General features: G+C 40.8%; 9 protein-coding genes across 16 annotated transcripts; 7 read left to right on the top strand and 2 right to left on the bottom strand.

Moving 5' to 3' along the window:
• The first annotated feature begins 408 nt into the window (after positions 1–408).
• LOC124209912 (TWiK family of potassium channels protein 18-like) lies at positions 409–2,841 on the top strand. The gene is made up of 6 exons (XM_046608156.1): positions 409–1,217; positions 1,296–1,637; positions 1,703–1,834; positions 1,913–1,946; positions 2,057–2,138; positions 2,216–2,841. The coding sequence occupies exons 1-6, from the start codon at positions 738–740 to the stop codon at positions 2,247–2,249; spliced, it is 1,104 nt and encodes a 367-aa protein (XP_046464112.1). The 5' UTR covers positions 409–737; the 3' UTR covers positions 2,250–2,841.
• Positions 2,842–2,923: 82 nt separating this feature from the next.
• On the top strand, positions 2,924–4,104 carry LOC124209913 (mitochondrial protein C2orf69 homolog). Of its 3 annotated transcripts, none has more exons than XM_046608159.1 (3): positions 2,924–3,194; positions 3,263–3,391; positions 3,451–3,592. In XM_046608159.1, exons 1-3 carry the CDS (start codon positions 3,063–3,065, stop codon positions 3,466–3,468), a joined length of 279 nt encoding a protein of 92 aa, XP_046464115.1. In that variant the 5' UTR covers positions 2,924–3,062; the 3' UTR covers positions 3,469–3,592. The 3 variants fall into 3 exon arrangements, with proteins under 3 accessions (XP_046464115.1, XP_046464113.1, XP_046464114.1); XM_046608157.1 differs by adding an exon at positions 3,834–4,104 and having other exon boundaries at positions 2,981–3,194; positions 3,263–3,767; XM_046608158.1 differs by adding an exon at positions 3,834–4,104 and having other exon boundaries at positions 3,059–3,198; positions 3,263–3,767.
• A 94-nt stretch (positions 4,105–4,198) lies between these two features.
• LOC124209915 (dihydrofolate reductase-like) lies at positions 4,199–5,197 on the top strand. Its single transcript, XM_046608160.1, has 5 exons — positions 4,199–4,350; positions 4,430–4,588; positions 4,654–4,768; positions 4,834–4,946; positions 5,012–5,197. The coding sequence occupies exons 1-5, from the start codon at positions 4,274–4,276 to the stop codon at positions 5,085–5,087; spliced, it is 540 nt and encodes a 179-aa protein (XP_046464116.1). The 5' UTR covers positions 4,199–4,273; the 3' UTR covers positions 5,088–5,197.
• A 114-nt stretch (positions 5,198–5,311) lies between these two features.
• Positions 5,312–6,233, top strand: LOC124209911. Its single transcript, XM_046608155.1, has 3 exons — positions 5,312–5,424; positions 5,502–5,731; positions 5,801–6,233. Exons 1-3 carry the CDS (start codon positions 5,385–5,387, stop codon positions 6,017–6,019), a joined length of 489 nt encoding a protein of 162 aa, XP_046464111.1. The 5' UTR covers positions 5,312–5,384; the 3' UTR covers positions 6,020–6,233.
• Positions 6,234–6,346: 113 nt separating this feature from the next.
• Positions 6,347–9,148, top strand: LOC124209909 (synaptic vesicle 2-related protein-like). The gene is made up of 9 exons (XM_046608153.1): positions 6,347–6,759; positions 6,841–7,025; positions 7,104–7,175; positions 7,235–7,359; positions 7,431–7,494; positions 7,559–7,684; positions 7,752–8,259; positions 8,329–8,618; positions 8,687–9,148. Exons 1-9 carry the CDS (start codon positions 6,549–6,551, stop codon positions 8,801–8,803), a joined length of 1,698 nt encoding a protein of 565 aa, XP_046464109.1. The 5' UTR covers positions 6,347–6,548; the 3' UTR covers positions 8,804–9,148.
• Positions 9,149–9,255: 107 nt separating this feature from the next.
• Positions 9,256–11,635, bottom strand: LOC124209910 (elongation factor Tu, mitochondrial-like). The gene is given in 10 exon segments (XM_046608154.1): positions 9,256–9,504; positions 9,573–9,718; positions 9,777–9,928; positions 10,002–10,220; positions 10,277–10,421; positions 10,482–10,622; positions 10,692–10,750; positions 10,753–10,857; positions 10,918–11,169; positions 11,476–11,635. Coding segments are annotated over 10 exon segments (1,446 nt in total). The 5' UTR covers positions 11,516–11,635; the 3' UTR covers positions 9,256–9,317.
• A 1,011-nt stretch (positions 11,636–12,646) lies between these two features.
• Positions 12,647–17,192, top strand: LOC124209908 (homeotic protein female sterile-like). 2 transcript variants are annotated; one of them, XM_046608152.1, is made up of 7 exons: positions 12,648–14,145; positions 14,276–14,588; positions 14,656–15,616; positions 15,706–16,251; positions 16,325–16,384; positions 16,479–16,643; positions 16,735–17,192. In XM_046608152.1, exons 1-7 carry the CDS (start codon positions 13,509–13,511, stop codon positions 16,774–16,776), a joined length of 2,724 nt encoding a protein of 907 aa, XP_046464108.1. In that variant the 5' UTR covers positions 12,648–13,508; the 3' UTR covers positions 16,777–17,192. The 2 variants fall into 2 exon arrangements, with proteins under 2 accessions (XP_046464107.1, XP_046464108.1); XM_046608151.1 differs by having other exon boundaries at positions 12,647–14,145; positions 16,325–16,643.
• Positions 17,193–18,947: 1,755 nt separating this feature from the next.
• Positions 18,948–23,167, top strand: LOC124209903 (proline-rich extensin-like protein EPR1). 5 transcript variants are annotated; one of them, XM_046608144.1, is made up of 7 exons: positions 18,951–19,323; positions 19,496–20,677; positions 21,009–21,179; positions 21,264–21,801; positions 21,878–22,731; positions 22,810–22,823; positions 22,964–23,167. In XM_046608144.1, the coding sequence occupies exons 4-7, from the start codon at positions 21,311–21,313 to the stop codon at positions 23,009–23,011; spliced, it is 1,407 nt and encodes a 468-aa protein (XP_046464100.1). In that variant the 5' UTR covers positions 18,951–19,323; positions 19,496–20,677; positions 21,009–21,179; positions 21,264–21,310; the 3' UTR covers positions 23,012–23,167. The 5 variants fall into 5 exon arrangements, with proteins under 5 accessions (XP_046464099.1, XP_046464098.1, XP_046464100.1 ...); XM_046608146.1 differs by lacking the exon at positions 19,496–20,677; XM_046608145.1 differs by lacking the exon at positions 21,009–21,179.
• On the bottom strand, positions 23,078–24,136 carry LOC124209906 (ribosomal RNA small subunit methyltransferase NEP1-like). The gene is made up of 3 exons (XM_046608148.1): positions 23,869–24,136; positions 23,564–23,807; positions 23,078–23,502 (listed from the first exon to the last, which is right to left on the bottom strand). Exons 1-3 carry the CDS (start codon positions 24,010–24,012, stop codon positions 23,180–23,182), a joined length of 711 nt encoding a protein of 236 aa, XP_046464104.1. The 5' UTR covers positions 24,013–24,136; the 3' UTR covers positions 23,078–23,179.
• Between the last annotated feature and the right edge of the window lie 1,374 nt (positions 24,137–25,510).

The raw sequence follows: 25,510 nt of genomic DNA, 5'->3' as shown, positions 1-25,510 counted from the left end.
AATCTAACTGTATTTGGCATGCGGTACCGCTTAAGAAAATTTGTATGGATTAAAATTATTCAAACATAAAATCAGATTTGGGAATAAAATTCCAACATGATATTTTCCGAAAACCCCATTCATCTAATAGCTAATTATTTAGACCATTACGTACCCTTTTTGATTAAAATATTGCCAATGGATAGAATTTCTCTATTATTTGATTTTGATATTGAATTTAATCCACTCCGAAGAGAGAGATACGTAAAAATGCCGGATTGTGTACAGGGCGGGCAACAGATGGATTCGAAAAGCGTCCGTGTATAGTCTCTATACGGAACTGGATGAGCGCCAAATACTCATCGCTCGGAGATAGAGTATGTACGGGTGTAAAATGATGATGTTGGTAGAACGTTGGCCCCGACAGAGGCGGCAGCTACGCGTCCGACTGGCGGTTATTTATATAACGCAATTGCTAGCAGTGTGGTCGTGTCTGTGCATCCCAGAGCAGAGAGTAGGTAAGCCTGCGTGTTGCTGAGAGTCTTTTAAGATAGAACGTCTCCGCGCGCCACAGGATGGAATAAGACTGACTCACTTCGTGCATAGAGGTGTTAGACTGTTGGCGCACATCAGACTGCTTCCAATGTTATGTGGTTCCAGTGTTTGATGTGCTATCTCTCTCCCGGCTCTGCCGTTTCCTTATTTTCACAGTTCATCGTTAATCGCTGCTGCAAAAGCTAAGAGGATCTACTAGAACGATGGCTCTTGATCGCAAACGTTCAGTGCGTGATCGTGGCTCGGTTCGGAGTCGGGGCTCCTCCAGCGCCTCCAGTTCCGATCCGCGTGAGAAGTTGAAGGACTGTTGTCGCCAGTTTGTGGCTTTCATGTTTACACAGGTCGGCGTGGGAGCGCTGGTCGTTAGCTATGCGATCATGGGAGCGTTCGCATTCATGGCGATCGAAGGCGAATCGGAAAATAGTGAGAACAACGACCACGTCGCTCATCTGCGCTCGTCTTGCTTGAGTCGCCTCTGGAATGTCACCGACCACCTCAACGTTTTGGAAGAGAGAAAGTGGAAGCTGGATGTTCGTCAAGTGCTGCTCGATCATCAACAAGCCATGGCATTAGCCATCAAAGGCGGTTACGATGGCCGGACTAATCAGGAGCGTTGGACTTTCCCATCTGCCCTCATGTTTTCCTTGTCCGTCTTTACTATGATCGGCTTCGGACACTTAGTGGTTGTTTATTTTTTTTTCTTCAATAATATGAATCATGACTTATCATTAAAAATCTAATATCGTAAATCATTTTATTAGCCACGCACGCAATGGGGTAAAATCGCCACCATGCTATACGCCGTGTTTGGTATCCCTGTCTATGTTCTGTACTTCATGAACATGGGCCAAGTACTGGCCTCGTGCTTTAAGTGGTTCTACTGCAAGTTAGTCCGCTGTGCAGACGCACGAAAAGACAAACCGTTGACAGACGCTGATCCTACTGCGACCAATGGAAACAAAGAAATTATAGGTGTGAATTCAGCTGGCGCTGTTGATGAACTATCCGACGATATGGACGAAGAAAGCTATTCTGGATTGGTGATCGTTCCATCAACAGCTTGTCTCTGGGTCTGGCTGACTTACTTAGCTGTTGGAACAATTGTATTTGTCATTTTTTATCATTTTTGTTTTTCGTTCTTCTTATTTTCTCTTCATTTCTGTTGAAGATGTTTGCTGAATGGGAGAACTGGGAATATCTAGACGCTTGCTACTTTTGCGTGACTAGTTTGTGTAAAATCGGTATGGGTGATTTCGTACCCGGTGCCAATCTTCAAGCCTCAAGCAATCAGACCAAATTGGTAAGAAAAAGTGACGTTCTTCACAAATCTGACAACTAAATCATATTGATTTTGTTTCTATTAATTAACTAACGATAGATTATCAACTTTGTGTATCTTCTCGTCGGAATGGGTAGGCCTAATTAAAATTGTCACAATCACCATTCTTGTTATGCGTGCCGTGAGCCCGTGACTAACTAACTATGGTCAATTGATCCCAACTTTTTTAAAAAAATATTTCAGGAATCATTGCTATGTGCTACAACCTGATGAAAGAAGAGATACTGGTTCGTTTACAAGAACTGAAAGCAGACTTGATCGAACGGTAGATTGTTAAAATAATTTTTCAACAAACCGTGTATCACAAATAGTTTTTGTTTGACATTTGTTATGATCTCAAAGGTTACAAGACGTTAGCGGACGCATGCGCCGCTGATCTTACACACGCCCCCGATATACTTATATTCACGCCCGCCAAGATATGGATAGAACGTCGGTGTTTAGTCACCTTGAACATATCTTGTGCGGGTGATTCGAGCATAAGAAAAATGTCTCGATTCGAAAATACCTAGCCGAGAATATCGGCCGCTACGTTTCACAATCCTTTTGAAAATAACCCTCCTTGGGCCGCCTGGCGCATACACGGAGATACACGGAGCACACGGGCCATCTATGTTGGATTTTTTATTTTTTTTTTGTTTAAATAATGTTGTTTTTCTTTCTCTACTCCTCGACGGAGCTATTTTGGGCAGGGCCGTCTATTACACATGCACCTTGTGAGCACCTAACAAAAAGAAAAACAAGGCACAATCTCTCCATCTGACCTTCCTTTGTTGAATTCTATAAACTTCCTGTGGATTCTTCTCATAATTATGCTACGTATGACTTTGTATCCGTGTACCCTCGACAACGTTTTATTGATCCCTTACGTTTAGCTAACCTGTTGTTTGGTCCAAATTTTTAATTGGTCCTATTCTTATATTGAATGGATGAAATGGTACTCTAGTACAATTTTATAACACCCCGTCCATGATGCTGTACTACTTTTTTTTATTATTGTCAATTTGTCATCCGTTTCCTGTGGTTCCATCTGTCGATTCAAAACATGATTATGGTGTCGTCTGCAAAAAGTGTTAAAAGTCAAAAGATTTTCATGCTTAGTTATGAAGTTACGGTATAATCGATAATTAGTTTGAACTGCGCATCAAAACATTGTGGCTGTAATTTACAAAAACAGTGATTAAAGAGCATGGCTCCTAATCTTCAGCGGCTGGTGGCAGTTACCGGCTACAATGAGCGAGTCAATGATGTCATTTTCGTTGAAAGACAAATTTCGACAGATCCTGCTTCGGTGGTAGTGTTCTTCGGAGGGGATGTCCAGGCAGGTTACCATATAAATCTACATAAAAATTGTGGGATCAATAATTTTTCTAATTATTTTGATTGCAGGATTACCCTGAGAACATGAAAAGTCATCGGGACCATGGGGTGTATGTTGAATATAATTTAGAAGCAGTAGCAGAGATTTTAGCTTCTAAATTTAAAAGTAGCTTCATATGTGTTATACGTCCTGCAAAGGTAGAATTAAAGACCTTTAGTTGTTTCTCCAACTTTGTAACATGCAATGATATTGGCAGCCCTACTCATTTGCCTAATCACAATGCACTTCTTCACTTGACAACATTACTCCTATCAGTGGCAGAACAAACAGGACATTCTGAAGTTGGTTGTGAATCCCCTTTGACAATCATGGGATTTTCCAAAGGTTGTGTTGTCCTCAATCAACTTTTGCATGAATTCCATTATTTTCACCATCTCCCAGTAGACAAAGAAAGTCATATTAATGCTCTGATGGGACGTATTCGAAAAATGGTTTGGCTGGATGGCGGACATTCAGGAGGGAAAGATACCTGGGTGACTTCCTCTAACGTATTGTCGTCCTTGCAATCAACGGGTAATATTTCATTTAAATCGAATACCTTCGTCAGATTTTTTCTCATTTTATTTTCATTTCTTTTAGGTATAGCGGTAGATATTCATGTTACTCCTTATCAGGTGAATGACGATCGTCGACCCTGGATTGGTAAAGAAGAAAAACAGTTTCATACGCTTCTGAAAAAGCTGGGAGTCGTCTTATTTCGAAAAGTACATTTTGCGGAGGAACCGCCTTCGCTTGATAATCATTTTCTTCTCCTGAAAATTTTTTGCTAACTTTCGTACATTAAAAAAATTCTGATTGAGATTTCTGTCCGACGCGAAATCCTTGTTAATAAAATCAAACTATACTCGTAGTTCCGTAAAAATTTCTTTTTATATAATAATATGAATCAAAATCGACTAATATTTTGAAAATTTTCCTTATTAGTCCGTAGATGTCACAACGTTGTTTTATTCGAAAACAGACGAAGTAATACGTTAGTTACAATTCATAAGGCCATTAAAGTGTTTGTTTTTCTCAAAATGAAACTTAACTTGATTGTTGCGACGGCTTCTAATATGGGAATTGGTTTTCAAGGAACTATTCCCTGGCGATTGAAGTAAAATGACATTTTGCTAGTTACTTGTTGATGATTTTGTGGAAAGCTTTTTATTATGTTTAATTTTTGTGCTGCATAGAAAGGACATGGCGTTATTTGCAAAGTTGACTAAGAATACTAACGATACGAACAAACAAAATGCCGTTGTCATGGGGAGAAAAACATGGGAATCAATCCCTGAAAAAAATCGCCCTCTTTCCAACAGACTCAACATCGTTTTGTCCTCATCACAACAAATGTAAGGAATGTTGTATGTTATGTAAAGAAATGCATTTTGGTTTATTTTGAAATGTTTGCAAGCAGTGAAAACACCTTAACATGTAAAAGCTTAGAAACAGCAATGCAGCTTCTTCAGACTCCACCTTATCTTGATCAAATTGAAAATATCTGGATAATTGGAGGAGCTTCAGTGTACAAAGTAGTATTTACATTTCTTATTTAATCAGTATCTTTAAGTAAACATTTCTGGACAATAACCAATAGGAGGCAATGGAACATTCTTCTTGTCACCGTATTTATGTCACCCACATACTGAAAGACTTCGAGTGTGATGTATTTATGCCAGCGATCGATCCAGCAAAATTTAGCTTAGTGGGGTATTCAATTAAAAATTTTGAATTGCATTCACTGACCAGTGAATACAAAACATATCTTTTTGCAGAGACTCCAAGGTGCCAGAAGGTACTGAAGAAGAAAACGGAATTTCTTTCAACGTCAAAGTTTATGAAAAGGTTTAAATTGTCATTAAAAAGTTGTAACTGTTGATTCCAGTTTCAAAAATTCGCCATTCCTATGCTTAGTTGTCAACTTGGGAGTAGTGGCTAAAATAAAATAAAAATAAAATATCTTTTTAATTTCTAATTTCCTGAAATAATAAATCAAATACAAAAAAGATAAATAATAACAATGAAACAATTCTTTGAACCAAAAATGTATTTTTTAAACAATCTGGAGTCTGGACAAAGGAAAAACCTTGGGGAGAATTGACAGATCAAACGCCCCGCGGCAAGGAGATGGGACGCTAACCAGCCAAGATGAATCTTCTTGGAAAATTTGTCTTCTTTCTCGTCATCCGTAAGTTATTTAATGTTTGTTAATCAAATTCGAATCGGAACCTTACACGTGCTTTCAATTAAACAAATTATTTGCAGTCTCTTCGATAAATGAAATCGTAGAGAGTGCTCCCGGTCGTGGAGGAGGTGGAGGCCGTGGGGGAGGAAGTGGAAAAAGCAATAGCTCAACAGGAGGAAAACGTTCCGGATATATTCTCCATGGAGGGCTTTATCCAGTAAGCCGAACTGCTAAGGAAGCACCAGTTAAGACTCCAGTTTACAAAGGAATTGGTGCTTGGGGTATAATTGGAATCGTCCTTGCAGTTTTGGTAATAATGTCTTTAGATTATTATTATTCACTAACTACTAAACTAACAAAATTTATTTTTACGAAACAGGGGTTGTGTGTTGGAATCTATTACGCCTTGTATCTCTGTGACTTGTATCAAAGAACAGACAACTATTCCTCAAATTTGGCTGCTCAAACTCCTCACTTGATGACAGAAAAACCTAGACCAGAAGAGAATGGAAATGGAAATATTCCAATGACAGACAAGAATGAACTTGCCAAGACTAGCTCTATGAAAACTGGACTCAACAGTGAAGTCTTCCTTTAAAATGCCTTTCTTTCCATTTTCATATTGATTTGAAGGTTGTCATGGTCTCTATAAACTGGTGTTGTCTTCTACCTTTTTTTATTCTCTCACTATCAGTTCCAATTTCTCAGTTAATATTCCTATACTGTGACTTTTGCAGTGCTCTTTCCATGTGTCTTTTCTTGCTCATCTCTTTTTATACAGTTGATCAATATACGTTTTTTTTAGTAATTAATGGTCGTCTTTTTACATTTAATTCCCCATGACACGGACGAGAGTCGGGAGGAAACAGGCGTACGTACAGCTACGGTTATGAAAATCAAATCTGAACTCACGACTAATTGGGAAAATTGCAACAGTGCGGATAGCAGACGAAGCTTTGCGGTGACAGGTAGTGGAGGATAAGAATTCATCGTTCAACAAGTTGATTCGCGAGATGAAAACAAACCAGGAAATTGTACAATAAGGAAAATAAAAGGTGAAAGAGAAGAAATGAAATAGAGTGACTTGCAACTACATATTAAAAAACAGTAATTTCAACAACTACAAGATGCTTGGAAAACTAAATCAAAGGTTGAAACGGAAATCAGAAAGTGGACAGTACAATGATTTGGATAAAGAATCCACCACTGCCAATGATGGTAGATCAACATCTCCTTTTGGCAATTCTTTTGGTTTTCTGGGTGGTGATGCTGGAAATGGTGGGTTATTGGGCTCTGCAATTGAAATGAGTGCTGCTGGAGCAGGAGTTGTCCCTGATGGTATGTGCCCTTGAAATACAAATATTTTAGAGACCAGAATTTTGATTTTAAAACACATTTGTTTGTATCTTTAATTTTCAGATACATTCACAGTTGACCAAGCAGTCAATGCCACTGGTTTTGGGCGTTTTCAAGTGAAGTTGTCACTTATAACTGGGCTTTCATGGATGGCTGATTCCATGGAAATGATGATATTATCAATCATATCACCTGCATTAAAATGTGATTGGAGATTACCTGATTGGAAGCAAGCTCTAATTACCACTGTATAATTTATTTTTAATTATTAATTTTGATTTTTGTCTAAACTAATTTACCAGCTAATTATTTTTCTTGAATATTAGGGTGTGTTTCTTGGGATGATGATGAGTGCAGTTTTTTGGGGCCAACTCAGTGATAAATATGGGAGAAAAAAGGTATGCCACTGTTGTGATTTATTAATGAGTTGCAGTTTTTGTTAATTTTTGTTACTTAGGCTTTAGCTTTGTCTGCAGTTTTGTTGAGTATTTTTGGTTTGTTAAGCTCCTTCTCACCCACATTTTTCTGGATTTTGCTTTTACGCTTACTTGTCGGTTTCGCCATTGGATGTACCCCACAATCGTATGTTCACATTATTCTTTGTCTTGTTACAGATCTATTTTTAATATATATAGATATATTCGTTTGACTAGGGTGACACTTTACGCAGAATTCCTTCCTGTCCGCCAGCGAGGAAAATGTGTCGTTTTACTCGATGTAAGTCATATAAAAATAATACAGCATAATTCAAATTGCGCAATTTTAAAAGACGTATTTTTAGAGTTTTTGGGCTTTGGGAGCCTGTTTTGAAGTGCTCTTAGCTCTGATCGTTATGCCTACTTTGGGATGGCGTTGGCTTTTGGCGTTGTCGACCATTCCGGTGTTTGTGTTTACCATTGTTTGCGCGGTAAAAAAAAAGGAAAAAACTGTTTTACTCTAGAATGAAAATCTTATACTTTAATTGATATTTGTAGTGGTTACCCGAAAGTGCAAGGTTTCTAGCTGCTAACGGACGTACTGAAGAAGCTCTAGCTGTTTTACGTCGTATTGCCGAAGAGAACGGGAAGCCCATGCTAGCTGGTCGACTGATTGTCGATGATCTCACTTGCACCGACGGTGGAGCAGCTGGGTCTGCAGCCTCCCCCTCTGTTCCTGGACATGGTGATATGAACTCACTTGTTTCCATGTCCTCGGATCTACGCTGGAAGAGTCCACTTCAGCGTTTACTTTCCCCAGAATTAAAATTGACATCACTACTGCTGTGGTTTATTTGGTTGGCATGTGCTTTCTGCTATTACGGCATGGTACTCATGTCCACTGAATTATTGGCGGGCGCGGCAATCGCAGAAGAAGAAGGTGATTGTCTCAATCGAAATCAAGGTGGTAACTCGTCAAGTCGCGAAGACTGCTCGGCTGGTTGTCGAGTTCTTACTAGCGCCGACTACACCGACTTGTTATGGACTACACTTGCAGAATTTCCTGGTATAAAACAGTTTTATTTTAGTTTTGTGAGATAAAAGCCCACAGTGATTTAATTTTTGTTGATTACAGGCATCGTTGTGACACTTGTGGTGATCGAGTTTCTTGGTCGAAAAAAGACCATGGCTCTCGAGTTCTTTATCTTCAGTTTATCCGTCTTCCTCATTATGGTTGTGTGCATCTCTAATCGGACCATGTTGACGGTTATGCTCTTTGTGGCAAGAGGCATAATCAGCGGCGTCTTTCAGGCCGCATATGTCTACACGCCAGAAGTGTATCCTACGTATCTTCGTTCCGTAGGAATTGGCGTTTGCAGTGGCATGGCTCGTTTAGGAGCTATGATCACGCCGTTTGTCGCTCAGGTAAAAGGACAGATAAAAAAAAGCTCATGTAAAATTACTCATTAACTTAATTTCATTATTTCGCCCAGGTTTTGGTACAGGAATCACTTAATGTTGCAATCGGACTGTACGGCAGTGTCTCTCTTCTGGCTATGGTGGCTTCGTTGCTTTTACCCATAGAAACCAAAGGAAGGGCTATGGTTTGAGTCCGTTTGATCTGTATTCTTTTCGTCTTCCGTCCATTCAATTTTGATGCAATATCTAATTTTTATATATCTATCCAGTATTTCTCTTTGATACGCATAATGCAATAACGTCTTTAAATTTAACTAATGAGATATATAAGCAAATTTATGATCTGTTAGTATGTTTTATTTCATGTTACTGAGACAAGTGGTTGGAGCTGATACGTTTTATTTACTATGACGTAATTAAAAAAGTTGTTTATGTGACTCCCTTGACCAGTTTTAACCGCCCAAAGTTTACGCACACAGTTAACAGGCGATCACTGATTTGTATTTCGAAATACACTTTTCATCTTTCGAAACTTACGTGATGTCTCACTCTCTTACTACGATGACACGATACTTAATATTCTCTAGCCTGAACAAACCTGGTTAACAGTGTTGGTTACAAATTCGCTTTGCCGTGGATTTAGAATGACTTTTTTTTATTGAAATTCAATGAATCGTTTAACTAGATACTGCTATTAATGGATATTCATTTCTTGACAGCAGCCGCCTTCTCACGAGCTTTCTTGCCCTCCGTCAGGAGCATTCTCTCATCTTCCTTCAATCTCGGATTAATTTTAGTGATGACACCAGTGCCCAACGTCAGGGTACCGTCACGCAATGTGAAACGCTGGCCCTGTTCGACCACCATGGGTTTCAGGAGGCAAAGTCTCAACCTTAAATAAAATTAACGGTTCATTTAGTTTTTGATCTAGTTAACATTTACGGAAAAAATATTTTATACTTGGCGTCTTCTCCGGGCATAGCCATCTCTTTTTCCATCAAGGAAACTTGAGTGGCGCAATCCCAAGTCTTCGAAAACATTTGCATTTGGATGAACGAGGTGAATGGTTTGGATCGACCACCTTCTTCTTTATTTAGAATATAGACCTTTCAAAGAAAACACGTGATTTAAAGTTCACTAAGCTGATAAATTATTTAAACGAACCTGGGCTTCCAAGTCATCATGGGCTTTCATGGTTCCAGGTTTGGCCATAACCATTCCTCTGCGGATATCATCACGTTTAACACCACGAACTAAGGCTCCAAGCTGATCTCCAGCTTGAGATTCCTCCAAAATTTGATGAAACATTTCAATTCCTGTAGCCAATCAGTAAATTTGCGTACATTATTTTCCGGTTTTATCCATGTAGTTAATTGTTTCTGCTTGTACCGGTAATTGTAGTTTTGATGGTTTTGCTGTAACCAACAAACTCGCAATCCATTCCCTTCTTGATAACACCACGTTCCAATCGGCCGGTAACGACGGTACCACGACCAGGAATTGAATAAACATTTTCGACGGGCATAAGGAAAGGTTTATCTAATTCACGGACTGGCGTTGGGATATAGGAATCGACGGCAGCCATCAGTTTTTGAATGGCTTCAACTCCTATACAAAAACGAAAATGTAAACGTGAACAAATAGAAAAAGTTGAAGTTGCTGACCAATTTCCGGACTCCGTCCTTCAAGGGCACACAGAGCTGATCCAGAAATGAAAGGAACATTGTCACCGTCATAGCCGATCTGAGACATCAGCTCTCGAATTTCCATTTCTACCAGTTCCACCATTTCTTGATCAGCAGCATCAACCTGCAAAGAGCGAGTTTTTCAACTAAAGCTTTAGATTTACAAGCCAAACTTAGCACAAACCTTATTGATGAAAACGACGATGTGTTCCACACCAATTTGCTTAGCAAGAAGCAAATGTTCTCTGGTTTGCGGCATAGCACCATCTGTCGCCGCCACCACCAGGATAGCTCCGTCCATCTGAGCAGTTCCAGTAATCATGTTCTGTTAGGAAAAAAGAAGAAAATCAATTTTACATCTGAAATAATCAAATAAGCTTATTTTCAACAATACTTTGATGTAATCAGCATGACCAGGGCAATCAGTGTGTCCATAGTGGCGACTTTCTGTATGTATTCAACATGAGCAACATTGATGGTAATGCCTCTTGCTTTTTCTTCTGGTGCATTATCAATCTCATCATATCGTTTGGCTTTGGCCATAGCCTTTTCAGATAGCACTAAGTACAAACACAAAATAATATTTTTCCTTACAAGATTTTTGAAGAAAAATGTTAAACCTGTTGTGATGGCTGCAGTAAGGGTAGTTTTTCCATGATCTACATGTCCAATAGTTCCAATATTACAATGGGGTTTGTCTCTTTGGAAAACCTTTTTCTCTGTGGGAGCAGCTAACAATCTAGAAGAGATGGAAATGGATCGTTTGGAGAGCAGGCAGGCTGATCTGGCAACTAGAATACGCCCAGTTGGAGCTAACAGCCCAGTTTGACGACTGAACTGGCGCAGACATCTTTTGGATGCAGTAGAAAGACCTGAAAGTAATTATTCATTACATAACATTGCTTACAAAGCATCAAATATCTGTACTTGTAGACATAGATTTAAAATTGAGATTTTGAAGTATGAATACAAAAATGAAAAAGAGTATTTTTGTATCGGTTATTTAAAGTTAATGTGCGTTCAAGGCACACGTGACACCGGCGACTAGCTGTTTATACGGACAAGACTTTTTTCAAGAGTAATATTTTTAACGCAACAACTATACCTCTAATTAAACTATTGGATTTCTATTTCGAAAACCAAAATCTCAATTCACAATAATAACATAATTGCATTACCTCGAGAGAAAAATATTCTGCTCGTCGCTAAGGCGGCCATTGTGTACGGCTAGTAAAATTTGTCAACGAACTCTAGCGATCAAATAGTGAACTCGAAAGTCAATCGCCATCTATTGAGTTGTTTATATAAGGTGAAAAGTCCCGAGGCATACAAATGATGAACGAGTCAATATTTAAGTGAAAAAACCTCGGTTGATTCTTCGAAATAAACGAAAAAGTATCGAAAACTACGCTACGTCAACAAAATACTCAACCAGTTCAGAAGAGAAAGTGTCATGTCTTATTCGTTTATCTGTGTCATTAACAAAAAACCAACTCGAAAACAAGTCCCGCATGTACCGACGTAAATTTTTATTTCGTTCATATGGCAAAATAGACGCAACCTTCGACCGACGTCGAGGGTCCAAAAAAGATACTGTAACGGAATAAGCGTTTCATGAAAAAAAAAGAAAAACAAAATAGATAGGGAAAATGCTTAAAATAAAAAATATAAAAAATAATTCCCCTCCCCCTGCCTAGACTAGCGAATCACCGTCGGGGTTATACGAACATGTTATTGGTTTACGAATACGAAACATCGTATTCGTTGCAGGACGGCTATTGGTCTCTCCGCCCAAGGTCAGTGAAGGTGAGGAGGTGGGCAAAAAGAGATGAAAAGACTGGACGCGTGAAAGGAATCACGAGTTACGTTTCGTCGATCTGCCCTCTTACGGTAACTTCTTCTTATAAATCGCGGTGCTCGAATTTCATGTGTAGGGTATCCGAAAAAATGAGCTCGATTACAGCTCTAGGAACAGCAGTTTGATTTTGCAAAAATCAAAAAATTTTCCCGTAAGCTAATCTGTTGCTCCTTAAATGAGTTGATGAGCTCATGCATTGAGTTTCATATTACTGATCCCGTGAACATTGCAAAATTTAACCAAAAGCATGCATAAAATAAAAAAAACTGATACCGTAAAATTGGAAATAAAAGAAAAGAGACGTCTTACATTTCGCATAAAAATCCTTCCCAAGAAACCGATCAAATAACTCGGAAGATTTTTCTTTTTCTACGATAGGAAAGGAATTCGTTACTAGATGGCGTCACTTGTGCGACTTCAAACAATTTCCCATGGAGCGACTCATCTCTCTATCTCTGTCGGGAGAACAAATAGAATATAGCCTTGTGCATTGTTAATGTTTTCCACGCAGACAGTCGACTGAGCCGCTCAACGAAACAGGGGGTCACGTTGGGCAGCTGGTCAATATTTGAAAAGAAAAGGGAATTTCAGTAGCTAAATGTCATACGCGGAATATTTCGTGACTAGTGCCTCTACAATTGGTCGATAATGCGGCCTCTGCGTAAAGAGACACAACACACTAGAAAAGAAACAAGACTAACAGTCGTCTCTTAATGTGGGACGCCCTATGTGTTCGAACGAAGCAGACCACGCTGTTCGGTCGCATCTTACAGTTTCCGTCACTGTTGCAGTTCTTATCGCCACCTCGTTGATTATTTAGCTGGCCGTTGTTGGCGAAACACCACTCTCCCTTCATCTCGGCCATTTCGGAAAACATGGCCGATTACTCAGTGAAACTTTTTTGAGGACAGAAAGAAGCCTGTGTACCCTTTGTGTGTGTGTGTGTGTGTGTTTGCTCATTCCAAAGTTGGAGTTTGAGTGCCGTTGGACTCTTCCCCCCTAAGTTTGACAAGTTCGTTGACCTACGTGCTGTATATGTGGCGTTTGTCTTTCACTCTCTCTTTACCGTTGCAGCTCATGAACCGACGTACTTAAAATAAAATTTCGAGTGAAAACTGTGAAATCGAAAGAGTGCAACAGCGTGTGTGTGTACGTCCTCAGTTTCGGGGTCCAGCCGAAACGGCTCAGGGTTTGACCTCAATTTCGGCGTTCTTTCTGAGTTGGCTTTGCTGCTGGCACAGAATATCCTTTAAAAAAAAAACCAGTCGAGCCGGCTTTTATAGTTGTTCAGCCATTTCAACTCGGGGGAAATATAAAAAGACCTGGTGTCAAGTTGGTTCGTGCTCTCGAACGATGGAGAACGGCAATGGAGTAGACAGCTGTGACAAAGCTGAAGTGAATCTGGATAAAAAGCCTGAAACTGCTGCTGCTGTTGTTATCATGGCATTGGAAGATGAAAAGTTGCCACCGTCGGGTTTAGCTACAGACGATGGCGTGTCGGAAGACAAACTTAAAACGTGTAATACCGTTGACAACAACAAAGATTCGCCAAGTCAAAATGCTGAAGTGCCAGAAACCATAAAAGCAGAAGAAAATGTAGAATCGAAAGAAAAGTCTAGTGAAGAAACAGCCAAAGAAGAAGAAGTTAAAGAAAACGGAGAGGTTGTAGTAGACATTGTTCCGACAATTAAGGTGGAGCCTGAGCAAGTTGAAACGGTAGAAGAAAAACCGTTATCACCGCCCCCGGAGAAGATGGATGATGCGGAGGCGTCTGCTGAAGTGAAAAAGGCCAAGGAGGCGTCGGTGGATGAGGCCAAAGAATCTACGATGGATGAAGTTGAGGAAGACGAAGAAGAAATTTCAGGAGACAATGACAAGATAAACTCCAACGCCGAAATGGAAATGGAGGATCAACAGTCGTCGACTTCATCCTCTCCATCGGCCTTGCACATCCATTTGGATGAGGAGGACAAGGACGAGTCCTTGAATGGTAATGAGATGTTATGATTCGTCCAGCTATCGCTGACCTTGCTCACGACGCATTTTTCCAATTAACTACCTTGGACGAATATGTCTCTTTCATTCCTTTTTTAATTTATAATTTTTTTTTCTTTAACTAGACAAGGACAAGGAAACTGCAGACCCTTCACTACCTCTGATTAGCAATGTGGTCAGTCTGTCGTCGATCGCGTCATCGTCGTCATCGCTGACGCCTCCACCGCCTACGCGTTCCGTCCAGTCACCGTCTACTCAACCTCCTTCGCCCACGCCTTCGGCCGAATCTGGAAACAGCAGCGTCCGTCGTACCACACTCCGTTTTAAACGAGGCATCGAAATTAGTTTCGACGTAGATCAAAACGGCCAGCCGGTTAGCGTCAATAATCACGAAGCCAATAATCCCATGCCATCGGCTTCGTCAGGAGAACCCCGACAGTAAATAAATCATACCTTTAACTTTTGACAATGTATTTTAAAAGTTTGCGTGCCATTTTTGTCGCAGGAAACGTGGGCGCATGGAGGAAGAGGACGAGGAGGATGCCAGTCAGCCGGATATATCAGAACTGGATGCCGAAGGGACGAGTAATGTTCTGTCGTCTGTCCAAAAAGATATCCGCACTCTGCGTTTCATGGCCAAACAAAAAGAAAAAGAATGGAACTACATTCTAAAGTTGATGAAGGTTAAGGAGGAATTGCAAGCCAAATTGATGCGACGAAGGGAAGTGTTGAAGATTACCTCATCCAGCATCCGTAAAAATGTACCCAACTCCAACCAAACTCACACTGTGGCTCAGGCCCATGTTCAACACCATCAACAACAACAACAGTCGGGTGCATCCAACCTACAAAGTTTCATTAATCATTCACTGAACACCATGATGGGCAAATCATCCGGCTTGTCAAAAAGCATCATGTCCAACAGCCCCGTAATGAATCATCAGCAGTCGCAACAACTTATCCAACAACAGCAACAGTTGCAGCACCAGCATCAACTTCAACAACATCAGCTACATCAACATCAGCTCCAGCAGCAAGCCAAAATGAACCGCCAACGACCAATTCTACCCAAACCTAGCCTGCAAATCCATCCGGAAGTTCAGATGTGGACCCAGCAACAGCAGCAGCAACAACAACAACACAACCAACACAACCATCACCATCACCACCATCATCATAGCAACAATAACAACAATAGCTCGAATAACCATCACCACCACAACACTGTAGTGGATTCAGTCGTTGGAGCCTGTGCGGATTCACAGGCGGATGCCCGGAATCGTCAAGGCACTATTAGCGTTCAGTCGCTAATTGCCGACTATCGAGCCAAACATCCCGAAGAAATACCGACACGTGGAAGACGAATCCGACAGCCATCTAGGATTTGCAATGATCCCAATTCGTCCAGCAGTCCACCTCCAAATTCCCAACCTGGTGGGCAGGAAGGAGCCAATATGAGCTTCAAGGTGACCTCAAAAGACATAATTAGAATATTTCCGGAACTTTTAAACATCCGGTTCTTTTATCAAATCCTAACGATCGGTTTTTCTTGCAGGACGTACTGCTCCAGTTCGCCAAAATGAGCAGCCGTCAAGGCCACCCGAATCCGGTGGATATGATCCAAGTGGGAAAGGAGTCGCCGGGGACTTCTGGGAATAGCGCCATGGCGGGAAGCAGCAGCAGCGGCGGTGGTGGTGGTGGTGGTGGTAGTAGCAGTGCGGCGGCTCTTCAGAGTCTGGCCGCTGCCCGTAATGCACGCAGCAGCCCACACACGGCCGGTTTATCGGCTGGTTCTATTCTACAGAGCGCTCTCAGCGGTGGACGAACTAACCCTAATTTCGCTCCTACTTTGGCCCAACTGCTTACCAACCCGGCCAATGAGCAGCAGCAGCAGCAACAGCAGCAGCAACAACAACAACAACATCCACATCAGTCACCTTTGAGTAGCAGCCATCAGCCAGCAATTTCTATTCCAGTCGCAACAGCCTCATCATCCTCATCTTCAGCGGCCGTTGCGGCTGCGGCGGCGGCCGCAGCCGCAGCTTCTGCAGCCTCTTCTGCCGAAGTTTTAACTCTCTCCAACCTCTTAGCTACAGCCAGGGTACTTGAAAATTTCCTCATTTGGATCGCATTGCCTAGACCATGTTTCATATTACCAATCTTATTGGTTACAGGGTCACGTAACTATCACGTCTGAACGGGCTGAGCTCGCCAACGACGACGTCACTGTAGTGGTAAAATTTCAAACTAGAAACTTGATCTCGTCTAACGCTAACCCTCGCTTTTTTCCTTTTTCTTTTGTATTGATTTTTCGCTTGGCCATATTAGGGCGGATCAACTTCCGGCGGCCGGAACGTGTCGTCCAACAACGGCAACTACTTGCGAACCAGTGGTGGGAGCGAAGTGCCAAAGTGTCAAGGCTGCAACGAACGGGTGGCGCAATTTGTGTGTGCCGGATGTTCCAGCCAATGGTATTGCAGTCGAGAATGTCAGGTATGCTGCTCCGTGTGATTCACGTGGATTAAAATATGTTTTATTAATAAAACTCGGGAATTTAAATTGACATTCTGTTTTTTGACGCTAGGTGGCCGCCTGGGAGGAACATTCTGAGCATTGCGTTGGTTGAAAATTGAAAATCCAGCAAAATAAAAATGCAGCAAAGTATAAAGAAAAAAGAAAATTGAATTCCATCCACGCCAGGGTGAGGACTGAGAGGAAGAAAAGAAAAGGACGAAAAAAGAAAATTATATTTTTTGAATGAAATGGAAAAAATTAAGAATCGAGAGTGTGTTAGTGCAAACGCTGTTGAGTCGACCATCTTCAGTTTACAGGTTGTTTTTTTTTTGTTCAGATGAAAACGAATGGTATCTACATATCCACTTCTTTTTAATAACAAGTATCGATTGGTATGCTAAATTGTGTTGCGTAAATTACGTCAAGCGTAATGTTCAGTTTTCTGTGTTCTGCCATTTGTTTTTTCTGTTGAAAAGAATGACGGTGGTTTTGTTGGAATTATAAGGAGAAAGAGGTAGGAGAGAAAGAGACATTTGTTTCGGCTAGTCACTATACTAAACAAAAAAAAAATTTATCGTCTCTTCTGTTTTAAACCCTTTATTCCCCTATAATGTTTCATATCATCACGCATTTTCCTCTCCCCCATCCCAGTCTTCAAATTCCAACCTACCACTTCCTTTATTTCGAAAGAAAACCCCGGTTTGATAAAGAATAATCTTGATCCCATTTTTTCTTTCATTCTGTTTCATGTGTGTGTTATGTTTCCCGGCTTTTCAAATTAGGCCGACTTCATGACGATTTCATTATTATTTTTTTTAATTATTTTTTTTTTGTTTTAAGAGAGAGTTAAAACCATTTCCAGCATTATGGAATAAATCGATTCTGTTCTTTACACAGGTGTTGTTGAAACATTTATTGCAATATGTGTGTATGAAAACCTGTTCCGTTTCTGGCGCACGTCAATAGGCCAGGTGTGTACCGTACGATTTCTTTCGTGGGGTTTAGGCTACTGTAGCATTTCCAACTAGTTGCCGTTTAGTGAAAAAACGTACTAGGCTCCTGCCGCTGCTGCTATGTGTCATCGTATCTGTGTGCACAGGTGCGGAATTAAATGAAACTGGAAGGGGGAAAAACACTTGTGCGCAAGTACCAGATAAAAAAAAAACTCGCCTGTCACGCAGGAAAAAGCGAAACTGTTTTTTTCAACAACATTTTGATAAAAAATAATATGATTTCCATCATATTTACAGACTATGGCAACATGTTCTCAATCCGGATGTGATGAGATGACGTGTCGATCGATCGCTATCCGCGACATTTTACTTGTTGACGATTCGGTTATTGCGCGTTGTCATGTCACCAGCATCGATCAGAAGAGAATCAAGCTATTGAATTTTTCATCTCCTTGGAAACTTGTCCTTTATTGCTCTATGAGCCGCCGAATAGGACGACTGAACTTTTCATCTCCTTGGAAACTCGTTCTTATATTTATACCACGCGTTCGATAATATAGTGCACTTGTACAAATTTGCTTCCTCTTTATGTATACGCATGCTGCTGCTGCTGTCGAACTACAGACAGTTCGATACACACATAGTTTCCAATGTCTTGGAAACTTTACTAAAACGAGAAAAGCTTCTGTGGCGTTTATCTTTCGGGCGACTGGCTGGTGGTCATCATCGTCTATAAATGCAATCATCTTCTATCCAAATAAGCACTTGATCTGCGATGGTCTAGCGCCACTGTTAAGGTCGACCAGTCCAGTTAGGTTATGTAGTCTAGGTCACGATAAAAGAAATTTTTTTTTCCATCATCATTTCGCGATGGGGATTCAATTACGCCATGGTTACCGATCGTATGACAAGAAAGTCCTCTTGTTGTTTTGCATTTTTCGTCCCTCAATCGAGGCTCTGCCAAGAGGAAATAGCCAACTATAATAATCTCTTCCCCAACAAGCCAAACTTATCGCGAGAAAAAATCGTCTAATGCACAATAAACATTTAAATAAAAAAAAAAAGAAGTGGGAGTATCCGATGACAGGGCAGCAGCAGCCATAGTCATATTCGTTTTGCTGCTAGCCAGCCCGCTACAAGTCGCAGTGGATGTAATATATTTATACTACACGTATAGTTGTGTGTGTGTGTGTGTGCACTGTGCAGCTCGGAGTTATGGTGAGCTCGGTTATTGGTTCTCTGATTATATATATACGAGTGGTTATGTCTATCCTGCACACACATACACATATACGGCCAACCGAGCTCATATAAAGCCACTCCGTCTCGCAGCCGAGCAACACATTTCCCTTCCGACCATTCCCAACCGAGGACCTGCTATATACACTCTGTCGCTGGAGAAAAACGAGACTTGCCCAGTCCAGTATATCCAACACTTCTCCCCGCCCTAACTGTCGTCGTCATCAAACACATTCCCGACCGAAAAAAAAAAAAGAAAGAAAATTTTTCGGGGGGTGTAGAGAAAACCAGTATGAACGAGATGGATCATTCATCAACCGCCATCGGGCTGGATGAGAAGATTGCCGTGATAGAACCTGTCTCGCCGTCTTCGTCGTCGTCGTCCTCGTCACCTGTGCCAGCAATCAAATTAAAACGAAAGTGCTCGTCGGGATGGACTTTAACTAACAACGCCACCAATTCAGCAGGTACATTATTATTATGCATGCATATGCTATATTTGGATTTGTTTGTCTGTTTGTTTGGTTTTTTATCTCCTTTTCTTTCCGACTTCGTGACGTTCTGTGTGTGCCCAATAAGTGGCAATGTACACAAACGACTCTGAGCTTTGCTGTTTCATTTTATATCCCACATTTCAAGAGCTGTTACTGGTCCGTTCCACCACGCAGTCAAAAAGTTCATTTGTACCCGGAGATAAGCCCGGGTCTAGTGACAGCCCATCAGTGATCTTGCAGTTGTTTTCATAATTTTCGCTAGTGCCAGCTGACTGGAGAAATCGAGTTTCATCTTATCGGGGTTCCAAAAGAAATCCGCCCTGCACAACCTCGAACTTCTTTTGCCTTTCAAAGTTTGTTATTTATTTATGGGGTTCTTCTCAGCAGAGTCGAGACTGGATCAGTGCGAGTGGCTTGGTCCCATCATTTTTCTGTCGTGTACAGAAAAATGTTACGGTCATTCGATATTGATGAACATTTCTCAGTATTCACTGTGCGCTATTCTGCGCCTAGTTTTTCCTCGGGCCCGTGAACCTTTGGTTTAGTGGGCCATTCATGAGTGCGCATATATAAAACAAACACATCATACACAGGCATTTCTGATGCCTGATAAGCAATCAACTCGATTACATACTGTATATATACATAGCATGTCATAGGTCAGACAGAGCACTCTTGTCCAATTCCCGTTCTCAGTGACCAAACAGATTATCTTATACCAACCACTATACAAACAACCACAAAAAAATGTAGATTATTACGTAAATGTGGTGATGGCGAAAATAAGGTTTTTTAAATAAAAAGGGCGACAGTAACGTCCTTGGAAAATTTGAAAGATCCTCGAATGTTACAAGGATTATTTTCGCTAGCATAGCAATAATCTTTCCTTTTATAGATGTTTGGTATTATATACATCCCAACTACCAAAGAATAAAAAAGGGAATAATCTTATCTAATTTGCTTCCTTAAATCTGTCCGTCCATCAAACGAGTTGGTGAAGCTGAACGAACGAAGTGCCTGAGGGGTGATTGTCCGTGAGCCGGAAAAACCAGCTTGACAGGTTCCTCGCTAGGTGTCCTCGCTAGTTTTATAAGGAGCTCTTTGACAGGATCAAAAAAGAGTGGGGGGAGAAGTAAGGGAGGAGTGCAGACCCTGTGTAACACGTTTCTATATTGTAACGAAATCGATATCGGCGTGAAAGACGAGGGGGAGGAGTAAAATGCGTGCACCGTCGCCGTGAACGTCCATCTGGTACTCTATTTCCGGCGAGCAGGTGGGAGATTGGGACCAGAGAAATTTGGTCATTTATCTACTCATGGATTGGATGGTAGGTAGCTGTGTTGGTGTCGATCTTTCTGGCTTTATAGTAGCGTTTCCGCCATAGTTGTAAATGATTTAAGCCATTAAGCAATTTAGTGATCTCTTACTCACCAAAGTCCTTTTCCTGACTTAGTACTCGTATGCTCAGTGTCGTAATCAGGTGTAAAAGTATCTGAACGCTGATTAGACTCTTAACAGATAAGAAGACTTATACTGTTTATGGTCTTATCTCAGTAAGGTTCACACCTAAATGACTTAGGTCTTTAAAGTTCATATTGGTCTTGCTCTTGCCTCATACTTTTACTATCACATATTTACAATTATCTTTGTAAACAAAGTGCAATCTGCATCTATATATGCTGGCAAGGCATCACTACACCCAAAATTATTTTGTCTCACATGACAAGAATACATTCGTCTCTGTGTGCACACATCAGGAATTTGCTCAACTGTTTCTTAAAAAGTATATATTGAATATCGTCTGACTTGAAATTGCTGTTATCCAGCATGTAAGGTTTTTTTTTCAAAAAAATTTTCTTATAAATTGGTTCTTGCATAATTCTTATCTTTTATCATTGTATTATATATTTCAGTATCAAAATTGCGTCGTGGCCGCGTCAAGCTAAAACTGAGATCTTGGATGGCAGAACCACTGGTGGTCAAGGAGGGAGACGCCAGCTTACGACTTGCCACTGATTTACCTCGTTTCAACTGGCTGGAATTGAAACTGAATCAAAAACAAGATGGACCGAACGGTGATACCAGTGTTTGCTCTTCTTCGAGCAATGACAGCCTCCCAATCGTTCCGCTCAAAATTCGCATCTTGGAAAAGACGTCGTACGCTTCGAGGCTTCACCAGGGTCATTCCGTTGCTCCACCTGCCAGCAAGGAACTAGACCCATCAGTAGTAGTAGCTCAACATATAAAAAGAGAAGAAGCCTCAGTACCCATTACATGCACCTCAAGGTGGCCGCTCAAAAAAAGGCTCATCCGTCAAGTCAGTCCAGTCGTCAGTCCAATCGCTACACCGGTTGCGAGTCCAGTCGCCAGTCCTGTTATCAACAAAGTAATTAACCCAGTAAAAGTTATGACGGCAATTACACCTGACAACCCCATTTGTGACCTCTCAAAGTAAGTCGGTAGATAAAGTCAAGTATTCAGAATGGATCAATTCATTTTCTTTTTTATATTTCTGTTATTTTCGCAGGATAATAACCCAAGATAGACTTCAGACAGACGTACGACATAGTCCACCCGCTCAAAGAGGCCCCGTGATTATGAGAAATGTACTGCCTCCGACGCCCCCTGCATCCTCCGCTCCACCCGAATTAATGCCCGTCGACGCCGAGGATCAAGACAAACCACTTGATTTGTCGAAACGTGTATTGGAACCACCACCTGCCCGTCACGAAGACAAAGCTGAAGTCGAAATTATCGCGATGACGACAAGAGTAAACCACAAACAACCACCAGTTCGTCAGCCGGTTGGTTTCCAGCCGTTGCGACAGCGTTTTGCTCAAAATCCATCGGAAATCCACAAAGTCCAACGTAACGAAAAGGAAGTTGTTGCCAAACCCATTCGAGAGTATACAATTCAACGGATTCCATCGATCCGGACATCGGAATCCTCTTTTCCTGACTGGAGCCGAAATGTCCCTAGTGGCTTCCGCCCATACAGAGAACAGCGGCCGCCCGTGCCGATAGCCCCGATGCCTGTGAATAACATAATTCCGCCATCGAGTAGACCATTTGTCCTACCTCCGTTGCGTCCGCTGCCTCACCATTGGAAAAGTCTTGTTGCTCAACAGCAACGCAACATTGTAATCCGTCCCGAAGTGCAGTTACATCCGGTTGTTCCAGCTCAACCGTCAGCCGGCTTCGTAACCGGACCGCGACTATTTCACCCTCAACAGGTCACGGCATCGACAACAAAAAAACCTTTATCGACGGCATCTCATCCCTTGACAACGCTTCCTCCCGATTGGTCTCTGCGTAGCTGCGTCGTTTGTTCACGAAGAGCAGATTTCCGCTGTGCCGGTTGTCATGGAAACGCGTACTGCAGTGAGTATTTCTCCGCTCACCTTGTCAATATTTAACGAGAGCCTAAAGTAACATGACTCGTCTCGTTTTCTATTTTAGGTACTCTTTGCCAGGTAAGCTGACAGTGGATCTGAAACTAGCTGCATCTTTGTTACTATGCGATCAATCAATCTAGACCTACCTTTTATCTTCACTTGTTAACCTGCACTATACGCATCAAATGATAATGTTAACCTTTTTTATTTATTTAAAGGCTAGGGATTGGCCCAACCATAGTCAACTATGCCAACGCAACAGCTGACCTGGAAGAAAATGACTATTACAAAATTGATCACCCACCGTTTCATCTTTTTCAACAAAATTTATATCTGTTTTTATCTTTTATGTATTATCGATGTTGTTGTTGTGGTTTTTTAAATGGAAAAAAAAAAAACAAGTTTTGGTTTGAGAAACAAAATGTTGTCAATTGTCAATGAATTCCCCACACTTCTTCAAACGCACTACACAATTTCGAGCAAGTGAGCGCAGCAGACAGAGGGTATTGACTGATGCTGATCTCTTCCTCGCTGTATTCCACATCCACTTTGCCGTGAGCCATCGCACCAATGACGATGGCGATGGGTTCCTCAGGTAACACTACATCGCGTGGCTTGACTAATTTGGTTGAGCTAAAAGTAGTCGAGATTTTACGGCAACCGACAGGCAAATGATCCTGAATTGGATTCTTGATCACTTTTAATAGCTTCATGGGCCCATTTGCTGCTTTGATGCTCATCTTATGAAGCAGTTGAACTGTAAATGAAAAACAAGTGGATGAGTAAAAGACAGAATTTCAAATACAACTCAAACTTACCCATCAAACCAGCAAATCTCGAGTATGTTCTTGGGATTCTTGTTTGAGGGTTGACTTCAATCAACACATTTTTTGCAGTGTGAATGTACACTTGTAAAAGCCCTGCTCGGTTGAGAGGGGAGTCCAGGAGCATCAGCAAACATTGATGGGTGATGTCAGGCCTGCATGATGATGGTTCACGATTGTGTTTTTTCAGAAAGCCAATATGATCATCACAGTTTAGAAGTTCAAAATCTCTCCCTATCTGTAACAAAGATTATATTTCATTAATTATTCAAGATTCAAGAAATGACAACTGTTCTTACTTTGGCCGATTCAAGCTGAGCTTGTTCTAGGATGACAATCAACCTCTTTTCTTGATTTCGCAAGTGAATGTTGGACAGGATCTTGGGGGGTTTCGCAATATAATCTGTTTCTTCCCCTTCCGGTATTTTCCTCTTGTTGCTCATGATAAATGTCGGTCAAAATGTTTCTTGAATAGTTAGATTTAGATATGCTGCAGCAACGTAGTAAGTCAAAACTGACAAGTATCTCAACACGTGTAAAGCAGACTACGCGGTGTAAAAATACGACTGTATACTAAACAACATCCTTCGACAGTTCTACATTCGCAATTTTAAATCTGATTATTTTAAATTGCAATTCTTTATGTATTTTTTCATTCACCATGAATACGAATTTTAGAATAAATAAAGGTTTCCGAACAAACAGGTTTAAGTTTTTGAAAATTTCCAAATGATTAATTGATCCTGTTTATTATCGATATTTAATCGAGAATTCAAATTCTATGAAACAAATAATATTCTTTTGCTTTTTCTAGTCTTCTTTCAAGAACATGACATGATCCTAGCATACTGGTATGTACTTGGTACAGTGACGAAATCGATATTCATTGGGTGTCATCGAAATTTCGACATTTAAAATCAGTTTTCAGTTTTTCACCCTGTCGTATATGGTCGTTGTTAGATCTAACACAACAAACTGGATGCTTCCCACAAACGGCCTTCAATTTGGGCAAATAAACAATCATGACTAGTCGTTTTCTCAGATATCTATTGTTTAATTTTTCGAATCAATCCAGGGCATCGGCAGTTGATAAAGTTATTCGATAAGATATAGAAGGTATTGCGTTCAACACCATAAAACTGATTCAGTCAACTATGTGTATTTCAGCTGCCTATTTATGTTACATAATGAACGCGATGACTTCGTAAAACCTCATCAATGAGAAAATCATTATTGCAGAATACTTTTACGATTTGATTCCGTATGGGTAAATTAAGCTATTTCACCGTGGGGCCTTCCGGTTTCCGCAGTTACAATTTCTGGAGTTGCGACGGAAGAGAATGTTCTTCGGCTTTCTTTGCAACTGACTCATGTAAAACACCTTTCTTCTTCATTATAGAATGTTGTTGGTAGATGGAAATCTGATGGAAATACGATTGTGATTGAGAAAGTGACGACCACATAGACTAATATATCACTTTTGCGCAACAATTTAGGTGCTTCAGTTATTAGGGGTGCGGCGGCTATAGCACCGCGACAATTCGAATTCTCGTTGGTCTAGCATACACCGCAACGCCCATAGCAATATTATAATCTAACCCAAAAGAAAACATCTCTCTTAAAAATTGTAAATGTGATAAAACTGTGCTAAAATGATTATATTTGAATAGTTTGGTTGCCTGACAGTGTATAACCTACTTTAAAATAGCTCATAACTATTTGATTTCACTTTACTCGACTTTACTACATTGTGGCGTACGACATTCGACAAAATCCTACCTACTCGTGAGACACGCTGTCTTATCTAAACCGAATTAAAAAAAAAATGTACATCGCGCGTCATTGTTATCGGCATGCAGAGACCGTTTGGCTGTTTAGGTAAACGATTTACTCTTATATAATGAGGGATAAGGCGTTTGTAGTCTGTTGTTTTTTTAGAGA

This window comes from Daphnia pulex, chromosome 12 (assembly GCF_021134715.1).
Source record: "Daphnia pulex isolate KAP4 chromosome 12, ASM2113471v1".
In the NCBI taxonomy this organism is placed as follows: Eukaryota; Metazoa; Arthropoda; class Branchiopoda; order Diplostraca; family Daphniidae; genus Daphnia; species Daphnia pulex.
The sequence above is the reverse complement of the archived record's forward strand: the minus strand, read 5'-3'. Positions and strand labels throughout refer to the sequence as shown.

Bases quoted from the DNA above. Each gene is read 5' to 3' on its own strand.
- LOC124209912 (XM_046608156.1), top strand. From the start codon at position 738: ATGGCTCTTGATCGCAAACGTTCAGTGCGTGATCGTGGCTCGGTTCGG. The intron at 1,638-1,702 runs GTATTTGTCATT...TTTCTGTTGAAG, and splicing joins ACTTAGCTGTTGGAACAATT to ATGTTTGCTGAATGGGAGAA. The intron at 1,947-2,056 runs GTAGGCCTAATT...AAAATATTTCAG, and splicing joins GTATCTTCTCGTCGGAATGG to GAATCATTGCTATGTGCTAC.
- LOC124209913 (XM_046608157.1), top strand. From the start codon at position 3,063: ATGGCTCCTAATCTTCAGCGGCTGGTGGCAGTTACCGGCTACAATGAG. The intron at 3,195-3,262 runs GCAGGTTACCAT...TTTTGATTGCAG, and splicing joins TCTTCGGAGGGGATGTCCAG to GATTACCCTGAGAACATGAA. The intron at 3,768-3,833 runs GTAATATTTCAT...CATTTCTTTTAG, and splicing joins GTCGTCCTTGCAATCAACGG to GTATAGCGGTAGATATTCAT.
- LOC124209915 (XM_046608160.1), top strand. From the start codon at position 4,274: ATGAAACTTAACTTGATTGTTGCGACGGCTTCTAATATGGGAATTGGT. The intron at 4,769-4,833 runs GTAGTATTTACA...AATAACCAATAG, and splicing joins GAGGAGCTTCAGTGTACAAA to GAGGCAATGGAACATTCTTC. The intron at 4,947-5,011 runs GTATTCAATTAA...ATCTTTTTGCAG, and splicing joins GCAAAATTTAGCTTAGTGGG to AGACTCCAAGGTGCCAGAAG.
- LOC124209911 (XM_046608155.1), top strand. From the start codon at position 5,385: ATGAATCTTCTTGGAAAATTTGTCTTCTTTCTCGTCATCC. The intron at 5,425-5,501 runs GTAAGTTATTTA...AATTATTTGCAG, and splicing joins TGTCTTCTTTCTCGTCATCC to TCTCTTCGATAAATGAAATC. The intron at 5,732-5,800 runs GTAATAATGTCT...TTTACGAAACAG, and splicing joins GAATCGTCCTTGCAGTTTTG to GGGTTGTGTGTTGGAATCTA.
- LOC124209909 (XM_046608153.1), top strand. From the start codon at position 6,549: ATGCTTGGAAAACTAAATCAAAGGTTGAAACGGAAATCAGAAAGTGGA. The intron at 7,495-7,558 runs GTAAGTCATATA...ACGTATTTTTAG, and splicing joins AATGTGTCGTTTTACTCGAT to AGTTTTTGGGCTTTGGGAGC. The intron at 8,619-8,686 runs GTAAAAGGACAG...TATTTCGCCCAG, and splicing joins TCACGCCGTTTGTCGCTCAG to GTTTTGGTACAGGAATCACT.
- LOC124209908 (XM_046608151.1), top strand. From the start codon at position 13,509: ATGGAGAACGGCAATGGAGTAGACAGCTGTGACAAAGCTGAAGTGAAT. The intron at 15,617-15,705 runs GTGACCTCAAAA...TTTTTCTTGCAG, and splicing joins GAGCCAATATGAGCTTCAAG to GACGTACTGCTCCAGTTCGC. The intron at 16,252-16,324 runs GTACTTGAAAAT...TATTGGTTACAG, and splicing joins ACCTCTTAGCTACAGCCAGG to GGTCACGTAACTATCACGTC.
- LOC124209903 (XM_046608142.1), top strand. From the start codon at position 19,149: ATGAACGAGATGGATCATTCATCAACCGCCATCGGGCTGGATGAGAAG. The intron at 19,324-21,263 runs GTACATTATTAT...TATATATTTCAG, and splicing joins CAACGCCACCAATTCAGCAG to TATCAAAATTGCGTCGTGGC. The intron at 21,802-21,877 runs GTAAGTCGGTAG...TTATTTTCGCAG, and splicing joins CCCATTTGTGACCTCTCAAA to GATAATAACCCAAGATAGAC.
- LOC124209906 (XM_046608148.1), bottom strand. From the start codon at position 24,012: ATGAGCAACAAGAGGAAAATACCGGAAGGGGAAGAAACAGATTATATT. The intron at 23,808-23,868 runs GTAAGAACAGTT...TCTTTGTTACAG, and splicing joins CTCAGCTTGAATCGGCCAAA to ATAGGGAGAGATTTTGAACT. The intron at 23,503-23,563 runs GTAAGTTTGAGT...TTTCATTTACAG, and splicing joins GAGATTTGCTGGTTTGATGG to TTCAACTGCTTCATAAGATG.